At 40.9% G+C, this 12,646-nt stretch overlaps 1 protein-coding gene across 3 annotated transcripts in view; it reads right to left on the bottom strand.

Moving 5' to 3' along the window:
• Positions 1–8,566: 8,566 nt before the first annotated feature.
• The window catches only part of myt1b (myelin transcription factor 1b), a 52,840-nt gene continuing 48,760 nt past the window's right edge, over positions 8,567–12,646 (bottom strand). For all 3 annotated transcript variants that reach the window (XM_072697094.1, XM_072697097.1, XM_072697096.1), the window contains 2 exons: positions 11,756–11,899; positions 8,567–10,980 (listed from right to left, as the gene is read on the bottom strand). In XM_072697094.1, coding sequence (XP_072553195.1) covers positions 10,837–10,980; positions 11,756–11,899 — 288 coding nt within the window. In that variant the 3' untranslated portion in view covers positions 8,567–10,836. The remainder of the gene's footprint in view (positions 10,981–11,755; positions 11,900–12,646) is intronic.

Raw genomic sequence — 12,646 nt, 5'->3', positions numbered from 1 at the left:
CTCGTAAAGATGAGTGTTAGTTTTTTGTATGTATGACCACTGCTCTAATTAGCTCTGTCAATGTAGGGGATGTTGTAGTGGATGGCTTTGCAGAGTGCAAAAAAAAAATTGTATTTCACACCAAAAGTAGCTTTACCTTTGTAGCCTCGCTAAGATAATGCTAATTCCCACTAGCCCAGTAAAAAGAATTTGATATGCTAACTTAGCATCAAGCTAGTCGTGATGCATTTGGGGTGTTAGTGTGTATTGCACTGGTATGAGTGGATCAGGCACAGCAGTGCTCCTGAGGTCTTTCAATCCTGCAGCAGAACAGTCCACCCACCAGAAATGTCCAGTCAGTGGGCAGCATCTTGTGACCACTGATGAAGGACTGGAGGATGACCAACCCAAACTGTGTAGTAGCAACAGATCAGAGAGCTTCTGTCTCTGGCTTTATATCTACAAGGTGGACCAGCTAGCAGTGTCTAATAAAAATGGGCAGTGAGTGGATACAGTGTTGTGGAAACAGTCCAGCAGCACTGCTGTGTCTGATCCACTCGTACCAGCGCAGCACACACTACTAACACAACACCACCATGTCAGTGTAACCCAAATAATTCCTGCTCTGTGGTGGACCTGTGGGGTCCCACCACCCAAATAATCCCTGCTCTGTTGTGGTTCTGTGGGGTCCTAACCATTGAGGAACAGGGTGAAAGGAGGCTAACAAAATGCACAGAGAAACACATGGACTACAGTCTGGAGTTATAGACCTACACAGTGCTTCTATATAGTCAGTGGAGCTGATATAATGGACGCTGAGTGTAGCAATATGGAGGTGAATAGTGAAAAAGCAACTCCAGCAGGTGTCCCAATACTTTTGTCTTACCATATAGTGTATGGTTTAAAAACTGTATGGTCATCTGAACTTAGCATTCCTCTTTGACTGACACATTTAATTTAATGTAATGGCCGGACCCTTCACATGCTGAACACAGTTTACAGCGCTGGTTATTTTTGCTTAACACCAGCAGATGTCAGCATGTTATACCAATTGATCTGAGAATGAAAACAGAAACCCCTCCTTCAGCTCTAAAGCTTATTTGCAAGAACAGCATAATCCCCTAAAAAACTGTGGTTTCTGCACTCCTTGACACAAAACCCCCACTAACACCCTCTACCCAAGGCTAAATGTACTGAAAACAAGTTCAGTATCATTTCCGGTGCTATAATGAGTCCCTGCCTCAATGTTCATTGGCCAATGTCACCATAAACAACAATTTAGGGTGTGTTCATACTTGTCAGCTTCAGATCCATTCAAATGAAACCTGATGTGATTGCCCTGCTAGTGCGGTTCATTGCCTTTCCAACTCTGCTGTGCACCAAACAAGCAGGCAGAGGCCGAGGCTCAGTCCAAAGGCATCTAAACACGCCAAATGCAGATTTGTGCATGGTCATGGGTTCACTCCTGCCCGCAAAATCTAGTATCGGCCCTGCTCGCTCACGCCACCAACGACATGTCGTCCACATCTGCCTGCTTCATCATGGGTCAGTCCCGATATTTCTGTGCTCCTACTTCTTTAGTCTGATGCTTTAGTTTTTGTGGGGCTGTGTCCCAAACTAAACACTACCACTACCCAGTGTTTCCCAACTAGCCACCACTTGCATTGGAATTGCATACAAGGGGGTAATTCTATGGCATCACATTTAAAGAACCATATTTTTAAGTTGTTTATTTTAAAAGTAACATTTTTTAAAATTCCCGCCCGCTTCTCCAAGCAGCCAGTGATCTATCCGCCCGAGCTCTGCTTCCCCTAATGAGAAGTATTAGCCTTCCGCTACAACCTACAACCTGCTGGATGTTTGCCCACTGTGACTAATTTATGCTAATTATTGTGTGGATCAGGCAGGACCGCGGACATACCCGCCTTGTGCAGACCTCCATATGCAGCCTTCTGTCATACATGTGGCATATGTCATCTTTTTTTTCCTATTTTGGTTTACTTGCAAAGATGTCAGTAGGAACGCAAAGCATACCAGGACTAACTTGATCTGGATCAAGCGAACCAAACTACAAGTAAAAACACCCCCTTAAGGACCCAAATAGTTTTAATTTAGAGCTGTGGAAAAATGATATGGTCTGCTGAGTCATCCTTCACCATTCTCTCCACAAGTGGATGAGTGCATGCGTGGCATAAGATTAAGAGAGTGGGACAGGCCTGGATTTTCGACCTCTACAGTGAGGTGGTCCGAAGGGCATGTGATGCCAGCGAAATGCTCCAAAGATCCAGTGTGCAGATGGGATAAACTTCCAGAAGGTCACCCATCACTACAGTTCTCTGGCCACACAGAAACCTCTCCTCAGGAAAGGACACGTGACAGCCCGCCTGGAATTTATATATATACTGTACACAGGACCTGAATAGTTATTTGAGTCGTGGTTCTATATTTTGAACTTTACTAAAGAACCATAGAAGAACCTTTTTTTGACAGTATACAGAGCTGTGGTAAAAAAATGATATGGTCAGCTGAGTCATCCTTCACCATTTTCCCCACAAGTGGATAAGTGAATGCGTGGTGTAGATCAAGAGAGTGGTACAGGCCTGGGTGCTTGACCTCTACAGTGAGGGGGTCCGAAGGCCATGTTATTCCATCCAAATGGGGCATTTTGCTGGCGTAGTTTGGATCTTTAGAAGAAAGGGCTACTGCAACTTAATACAAGTTATTCAGACTTAAAATTCCAGGAAGACGATGCCCCCATCCACAGGGCACAAGGGGGTCACTGAATGGTTTGATGACAATGGAAATAACTAACTAACAACAACTAAGGGAATATCTATAGTAAGAAGAATGATCTTCATACCTTCAGTTCAGCTTCACAGACTAATAGAAGGGCCTTGGTAAGAGAGGTAAACCCATAAACCCAACGGTTACCCTAGCTAAGCTCCAAGGCTCCTATGTCCAGATAGGAGAAAATACCAGACGGTCAACCCTCACTGCAGCACTCTGGGCTTTATGGCAGACACAGAAGCCTCTCCTCTGGAAAAGAAACTTGAAAGCCAGTCTGGAGTTTTGTGAGACTGTGAGAATCAGGAATCTCTGGTCTAATGAAACCAAGAATCAGCTTACTGGTCTCAAATCTAAGCGTCATGTCTGGAGGACACCAGGCACTGCTCATTATCCCCCTAATACCACTCCTACAGTGACGCATGGTGGTGGCAGCATCATGCTTTGGGGCTGTTTTTCAGTGGCTGAGACATAAAGACTGGTCAGGGTTGAGAGAAAGCTAAGTGGAGAAGAGTACAGAGAAATGCTCAGGACCTCAGACTGGGCTGAAGATTCACCTTCCAACAAGAAAGCGACCCTAAGCACACAGCTAAGACAACATAGCAGTGGCTTAGGGACAGCTCTGTGAATGTCCTTGAAGGGCCCAGCCAGAGGCTTCACATGAACCCAATCGTACATCTGAAAATGGCTGTCCACTTACGGTCCCCATCCAACCTGACAGAGCTTGAAAGGATCTGCAGAGACGAATGGCAGACATTCCCCAAATCTAGGTGTGCAAACCTTGTGGCATCAAACCCAAGAAGACTGGTGTCTGTAATTGCTACCAAAGGTGCCTCAATTAGTAAAGTACTGAGTAAAGGGTCTGAACACTTATGTCAATAGTCAATATTTTAATTGTTGCTTTTTAGAAATATCTAAAATTCTGAGTATTATTATGAGTTATTATGAGTTATTATGAAGCACTAAAAAGAGCTGAGTTTTTCAGTTCTATATAGATTATGAACTATTGTTAGTGTATGAAGAACTGGACAGTGGCTGGAAACAAAAGGCTATAACTGCTAGATACTATATCATAATCATCCTACCACAGTGTCATATTCTAGTATGAGATAAAATAAACAAGGTCATCTGTTTACAAAGACAAGGACTCCACAACTCCACTCCAATTGCTAACTCAACAGCGTTGGCTTTTGAATGCTGCTTCCAGTAACCCATACAGTGTGTACATTTATTTACCTCTTTGCTAAGATGTTCTGACCCCCCCCCCCCCACACACACACACACATACACACACACTCAAATATGACGTTTCGTCTGAAAAAAGGTAGCGTTATTTCCAATTTATTTTTTTATTTTTCCATATACAACATTGAAATGAATAAATGAATGATGCCTCCACAGAAAACAGACATTGCTTTTCTCTTAACACTGATATGGGTGAGCACAGATACAAGAATACACAAACACAGTCACAGTCCAAACCCAGCTACACACTTAATTTCCAGATGAGGCCATGAAACCTCCACAGCCACCGCCCGTCCCGCTCTACAAAACATGTTAGCAAAGAAATGACCGTCGCTACAAAAGTAACAAAAACCCATACAGTCTATTATTGTGGAAGTGCTTATCTTTTTGTTTTTGGAAGTACCAATTTTTTTAGTCATTTTCTAAAGGAGAATAAGATTGCAGCTACAAAAAATCACCAGTAAAAATAGCTTATCTCTGTAAAAAGGACTTGGCCGGACGGGCATTGGCTGTGGATTAAGTCGCAAACTTTGTTTGTTTTGTTTTTTTTTCATTTTTTTTTTTTGTCCTTTTTTTTTTTGGAAATATTCTTTAATACAACAACGACACTGTTTCTTTATTACAAATGTACAGACTCCCACTGCTGTCAGAATAATGCCCTGTGCACAATTGCTTCACCTTTGATATAACAGATTGGTTGATACTTTCCCTCACATAAATAACCAATGGTGCAGTTAACAACCTGAATCAGTGTCACAGTTTCTGTAGTGGTTTTTGGGAAGAATACTTTTAGATATCAGGTCTTTTTTTCGACTGTAAAAAGAGTGAATGAACAATCTAAATGGTAGTCATTTCCATAGTTAAAGAAAATCATATACCCATGTACCATCTACCCACCCCCCCTCCCCGAAAAAACAAACAAACAAATAAACAAACAAACAAAAAAAACTATTAGACACCCTGAGTGGCATTTGAACCTATCACCCAAATGTAAACACACCCTTTCCTGCAGCTAAGTGATGTGAGAAAAGGCACACATGAGAACACCACAGAGCTGTAGGCTACGGCACCTACAGAATGAGGGCCATTTTGGTTCTATCAGCGTAACGGGAAACACAGTATCATCCTGACAAAATCATGCCTTCCTGCTCAGTGCATGCTTTCAACGCTTCTCTCAGGTCATGACAAAAGGGCATTGGGGCCTACTAGCTCACATCATGCTAATGCAATGGCAGAATGTCCTTATATCTTTATATCAGGCTGAGGCTACGTTCACTTCACAGGGCTGACAGGTGCAGAAATCAGATTTGAATGCAAAAAATGCAGATTTTCCAAATCTGATTTCAGACACTTTCCTATCACCGCTGTCACCAGAAAACGTCGCAACTAGCCATACACGTTATGTAAACGCCATGATGAATTGACCAATACAGATCGGTTTCATATCTGATACCTGGTGGTATTTTTTTTACAGAGCTGTGTGGACACGAAAGAAACAGGACCAATAGAAACAGTCTAATATTACTTTGAATGAACTTAACGCTGTTGTTTTAAGTCATTTTCTGAGATTTGAGGTTTAGTTTTGATGGATCCCAGATTTTTTATACAGTACACGTCTTTAAGTGTCAGCAGTGCTGATAAGTATTAAAGCTGCACAGGCGGGTCATTTCAGGGTAGCTGTATCTTTACACTCATGTCAAATATGGGTCATTTACATGACTGTCAAGGCAGAAAGATCAGATCTGAGCTGAGTTCAGGAGTAAAGCTTGTATTGTGAAAGTAGCCAAAGAATGCTTAGTTAGATGTGGTTGATTTCTCATATACAGTATACTTTCATATACAGTACTGAATCTGTCACCCCCAAAACCCACACCATGCAGTTCAATTCAGTGAGCTATATATTTAGATTTGGTTTAAATCGGGAAAGTAAACGAAAGAGGCTACATTATGAACCCTTATTAAAATTCACTCTGCTCAAAATAAATGATATTCATAGCTACTTATTATCACTGACAACTACTGTTGGACTGCATGCAAAAAGGCTTAAGAACTCATGCATGCTTTATGGTACTTATGTCAGTAGTAATAAGCAGATATCAATGTTTAGCATGGATCCTTTCATTCTGGTCCCAGTCGCTCCCGATCGGTCTACTCACTGGACGTTTATGTGTTTTCCTTGCATTACAAAATCCTAATCCATCTTGACAAGGACTAGCTAATAAGCCCAAGTGCTAAACTGCAGGTTTGTTGGAACTAGGAACCTCAGATTCAGAAAAGCCTCAGCATTTTTCAACCTAATCTGCTGAATCTCTAGCATACAGCCAATCACCACGGACAAAAAAATTCTATATGAGAGCTACCGAATGGAGCAGCTATCTAAGCCTTATGCCCTGTTGTTGAGTTTGATCACCAACAATTCCACAGCCATCTATGGCTGGGAGTCAAGACAGCACAACTGGCCTCACTGCCTCTGAGTGGATATTATGGCCCTTCCTCTTCCCCATCACTCAGTGTGATGCTAGCCAATGCAGGCTGTCTGTTAGCTGATGTAAGAGAATTGGCAGTTAGTGTTCTCCTCCACGCATGTTGCGTTAGCAGCAGGTTGAAAAGATGTGGTGGCATTTCTCGTGTCTTGGAGGACAAACACATTAACCTTCTAAGTTAAAGAAATCATAGAAGGAGACCTAGCTTGTTTACCCTAAACAATAGAAGCCAACAGACAGGTGCTGAACAGCTCAACAGGCTTCGAGTCAATAGGTTTTCTGTTCTATTTTAAGTGCAGGAAAATTATTGTCCATAATAAGAACACCAGCAGATAGAGATTAGGTTGAAAAAAAAACTGCCTCAAAGGTGAGCTAGTCCTACACCAGAAAGATCAGCAGAGTAACTCTATTCTCCATGTTCTCCTCCAGCGTTCTCTTAAAGCAGAGCCTTTGAGAGCACTTTCATATTCAAATGCAGCTCCACATCTTTCCTGGGGAAAGGTTACGGAGAAGGAGAGGATGAGGCCAGGGAAGGTTCTGACATTATATGAAATGGACAGAAATTTATGCAACCAACGTCTCCTCCATTCTCCGGGTGTGAGAGCGAGAGGCGCTGAACTGCATATCAATGGCAATCTCGGAGCAAATGCTCAACCTCTGCTTTTCTGACTTTCTTTTCAGTTTCACACCCCGGGTTTGACCCAAAGTGGGCCCACCGCTCTGAGTTTAGACCAGTTTTTAGACCAGTTCAGACCAGTTCTGGCACGAAGGCCTAACTAATCTCACCCGATCTCAGCCTCAAACACTGCCCCAATGCTGACTCAAAGGGAATTCTACATTTCAACGAATACAGATTTACACTGAACAGCAACGAACACGTAAAAAAAGACATATGCATTTTGTCCCACTCGTTTTGGTGTGATCGATAGACATCCATTAGCTAATAGTCTTCTGTGTATTTTAGTATTTCTTTCTTTTTTTTCACCTAAAGGTTTTGGCTGAAAGGTCATCAGCTGGCATTCAACAATCTTGAAAGTGCACACAAGCTCTGTCCGGTACATCGCTTCCGTAAAACACCTAATGAACGATACCATTTCTACAGCACGGCCTTATAGCTGGAGACGAGAGTGACGTTCTGGCAATATAAGGAGGCACGACGTTCATTTTCACAACGCTCTAATATGAATCACACACTACTTTTGGTGTCATGGTTGGCGCCGGAGATAAATATCTAGCTCGTCCCACCAGAACTGACACAACACCAAACAATACTAAGAGCAGGACCACCATGAAGTTACTACGATGCATCTTCACAGATACAACTGCGACCGTTTAACACTACGACAGGCTAAGGACGGACTACCTCTTTTTTTTCTTTCTTTTTTTTGTTTTGTTACATTTTTCACCACGGCCCCGTTTTACATGAGCATAACATACACAGATAAAGCCCCAAAACAACCGTGGACCGGAAACAAGCCCCAAAATAGGAAACTTTACAAACAACCTCAGCATCTGTAGATTTTTAGAAATGTACCTTTACATATTATAAAACACATTGTATCCTGCCACCACAGTAAAATGGGTCTTTTTTTCTTCTTTTTCTTTTTGTCTCCTATTGGTAGTAATACAGCTTTTCAAAAGATATCATTTCTCTGATAAGCTACAATAAGAGAAAGAGTTAACAATTACACTGGAAAAATATATGTATGTTTATATTCTATATATAGTCTTAAGTCTTTTTTTATACAGAATGTATATATAGTGTAGCTATGGCCATCTCGGCGTAAAGGAATAAAGGCAACTGTAACGAACACCACACGTCTTATGCCATGGTCACATGACTCGAGATTGGTGCGGTCGCTGAATGGGCGGAGTCGGTAAAGAAAGCGTGGGTTAGTGGCACTTTGTGCGTTTCAAAAATAAAAGAATCAAGAATAAGGCTACAAGGGTGTATGCTTATCGGACACTAGCTGAGTAAGGACTCTGTGGTTCAAAAGTTTCCCTCAAGGTATTTCATATGTTCTACCGTAACCCCAGTCACCCCCCCCCCCCACCCCCCACCCTCCCCATCCTAAATAAAACAAAAACAAAACAAGAACAGAACTGTCCATATAGCGTCCAGAATGTCTGTACAGATCAAAAGACAGAAAAGTAATCCATCGGCAATATATATTAATAAACCATACTGGACAGAAGGAACATCTTGGGCCATACTGAGAACATGTTGACATGTTAAATGTCTGTGAAAGAAGCTCTGAAGAAGAATCAATCTCCATTTTTTCCTGCAGGAACTCACAGGATGATCCGCAGAATTGCTTTCTTTTTTTGTCTTTACATTCCCATGGGAAGTGTTGCTGGCATTTTAAGGAGACCCCGATGATCATACGTCGTTTTTTTCCTCTCGTCCGAGCATCATTTATGTGTCTTTATTTCAACATGAGACTACTCAGACTCAGTCGTCACAAACACGTTACAAAATAAATATACAGTACAACCTTATCACAGTTCATTAGTTCATAAATATTGAATAAATAATAAATACATATTAGAATTCTCCATAAGCCTTGGGTATATCAGGATTCCGAAAACAAAAGGAACATAATGCAAAACAAAACAAAACAAACAAAAAAACAAAGAAGAAAAAATAAAAATAAAGAAATGGCAACCTTATAAAATTATCAAACCCTTTTATCAGTTAAAAATATTTGCACTTAAAAAGGTTTTAAAAATCTATCGTCAAAGAAAATAAAGTAGAAAATGGATGGCGTATCTTCATCTGTGTTTTTTTTCTTCATTCTTATATTAATGTTATTAATGGAGGATTCAGCATTTTTCTTTCCACAACAGGTGAATTAAAAAAAAAGAGAAAACTAAATAAAGGTTAGATAGATGACAGATTCAGAGAGCGGTAATAAAAAAAGGAAATGACAGCAGTAATAATTTAAAGAGCAGTGATAATTAAAAAAAACTCAAAACTATTCACTGAAAGAAGTGCAATTCAAGTTCTTTTCTTTTTTTTTTTTTTATAAATATAACAATTAGAACTATCTAGAACTGGATTGGACTGAGGAGAAAAAATACATTATATTACTCTAGCATAAATATTGCAAATGAACAGGAAAGAACCAGTGCTTCTGCCGACCAAACGTACTTCAAACCTTAATAAATAAATAAATAAGTCCAGATATGGGCAAACACACAGATTAAACGACCTACATTGGATTCTCAACCATGTGCAGATGATGTGTATGTGTGTATGTGTGGGTGTTTGGGTGTGTGTGTGTTTAAGAGCTGCTCAATAGTTCAATCATTTGATGATTTTTAACGTCATCATTATCATGGTGCTGACTTTTACAGTACTGAAATGCAGAAAGCTGCGATATGCGAATGAACCCTCTGACCAGTCATAATAACGCTTTGTGAGCGTCTTGACCAATCACAAGTCCAGATTCAATTTTAGTATATTGCTGGCCATATCACAGAGCATTACGCAACAATGCAATTGCAATACTAGAATTCATATTAGTGTTCATATCGTGCAGCCCTAGCAAGTCTGTGTGTGTCTATGTGTGTGTGTGTGTGTGTGTGTGTGTGTTTCTGAGACAGCTTTTTTTTTATATATCACAGGTTTTTTGCTTCCTCCAGTTTGCTTCAGTGCCTCAGCCAAATCAAAGCCCATGGAGAACAAGTAAAATGCTGCATACCTGCTTTACCCCTGGGGGATTATAATGAGCGCTATGCTGGGTCTCAGCAGCCTGTGGATAGGATCATTCACTACACTGAGAGTGTATGTGTGTGTGTGTGTGTGTGTCTGCGCTGATAAAGGGGCAGTAGCCTCCCACAGGCAACACAAGGACGATTCTTGCTTTCGTCCACAAGGACCAGTCTCTTTCGTCTCCTGACAGTTGCTGAAGTATGGATTCTCTTCTGCGTCCTTCTCCTTCCCTCGTTAAATCGCCAAAGTTGAAAACAAAAGGTGCCAAAAAAAAAACACCCGTTGGATTAAAGAAAAAAAAAAAATAAAATAAACTGAAGGATTTGGTTCCGTTCTTTTCTTCCGCTCATCCTTTCAATCCAGCAGCTTTTTTTGTGGATTTTGGTCCTTATAATAATATGTATATATATATTTATTATATATATCTTCTTTTCTCGTCACAGAATGCTCCCTGGGATGAAGGCTGTTGTTGTTCAAAATAAATAAACAAATTAAGCGAAAAAAAGGAACAACAAAAAAAAACCTGAATGCCCTTTTTGTGTGTGTGAATACCACTCGTACGCACGCTCTTCAACCTTGTGTACGTCGTTTCTCTTCTGCGCCTCTAGGGGGCAGCCCCACAGGCAGGAGTCAAACCTTGATGCCTTTCACGGCCTTGTTGATGGTCTCCAGCAGAGCCTTGTTCTCTGGGTTCTGGTAGCAGTCTTTATTGGTGTACATGTCGGTCAGAGTGCTCACATAGCTTTCAAAGTTCTGCTCGGTGATCGGCTCCTGCTGCGATTCAGAAGTGAGAGAGGAAATTAGTGCCTGCGATGCGAAAAGGGTATATGGAAATCTCTCACAATGACTCGCATTCTTTGAAAAGTGCAGTGTTACAGCGCTGTAACAGCGTCATTCTGGCATATGCGTTTACTGAATAACAATAGTTAATCATGTAAACCGTATTAAAGCTGCTGGGTTTTATTCATCCAGTATGGTGAAGTAGGGCAATTTACACTATATGGACAAAAGCATTGGGCCACCTGCTCATTCATTGTTTCTTCTGAAATCAGGGGTGTTAAAAAAGAGTCCAGGGAAGCCTTTCGACTAGATTTTGGAGTGCTGCTGTGGGAATGTGCGACAAGAGCGTTAGTGAGGACAGGATGTTGGATGATCACCACCCCACCTCATCCCCAGCCCATCCCAAAAGTAGTGGACGGAGCACCACCACTCCAGAGAACACAGTTCCACTGCTCCACAGCTCAATGCTGGGAGCCCAATGCTTTAGGCATGGTGCCCATAAGTTTGTTTTCATGAACCTATTATATAGACAAGCTGTGTGTGTGTGTGTGCGCATTTGCACATCTGTGTCAGCAATGTGTGCTGACACAGTAGCTGAATGCATTCATTAGAAGGGGTGTCCACAAACATTTGGACATATAGTGTATGCAGTTTAGGGATTAGGGACTATGTACAATAACAGTGGAAGTTGAGCCAGGTCATGCTACTACAAACTCGTGCTGGGTGTATTTATGTGTGTGTATGTGTGTGTTTAAGTGCAGCAGCTTACCATGTGTGGCAAACGGATGTTGGCCAGGCTGCGTATAAGGGCTTGACTCAGTCCTGACAGCTCCATAAACAGTGCTTCATTCTGCTCTTCAATGATCTTATTCTCCTGCTCGATGTTCTTCAGGTTCCTCTCCATGGATGAGATCTACGGGGTATACACATATACACATAATGTCATTTGCGATTTGTTTACATGGTGGTAACGAAGTTAAACTAATCGTCATTTCATTGTGTGGTTTAAGGCACAAAACCTCACCAGCATGCTCCACTTTTCTGTATGAAAAGATTGATCTGCATAGAATTTAACTTAAGCCATTACCACTAGCATAACTAACATTTTCTCCACATTTTTTGACATAAAGTGAATCTGGCAGTTGTTTGTTACAGGATATCAATATTATATTATGAATAAACCAGTAGAAATGCTTATAAATGGCTTGGAATAACATAGACTCCCATTAACAGATAAGGAGTTTTTTTCCTGTTCCTGTAAAGTTGCCATTTTAGAGATTAACATGACACGTTAAAATTTATAATTATTGTATATACGTTAACCATTTTGTAGTTTCTGTATGCTTTTTTTGTGTTGATGGTTTTGCCATCTGGTATCAACCAGAGAAGAATGGATTCCCCTTTTTAGTCTTCTTAAGGTTCTTTGCTATCACTTCAAGGGAGCCCCAGGATCTTACATTCACCTGTTGTCAAAAGCAGTATATAAATAAACTAAACTTTAAACTGACTATGCAAAATAATACTAGCATTGCTATCCCAGTGAAGGTATAGCTGTATGCTTTATTATTACTGAAAATGAAATGACTCGAAATGAATGAATCACTGCAAAAATACTGCTATTGCACTGCTGGGGCTCCAGCTCTTAGCCTCTTAATTATTG

The sequence above is a fragment of the Salminus brasiliensis genome, chromosome 14 (genome assembly GCF_030463535.1).
Source record: "Salminus brasiliensis chromosome 14, fSalBra1.hap2, whole genome shotgun sequence".
Classification (NCBI taxonomy): domain Eukaryota; kingdom Metazoa; phylum Chordata; class Actinopteri; order Characiformes; family Bryconidae; genus Salminus; species Salminus brasiliensis.
This window is presented reverse-complemented; position numbering and strand designations above follow the sequence as displayed.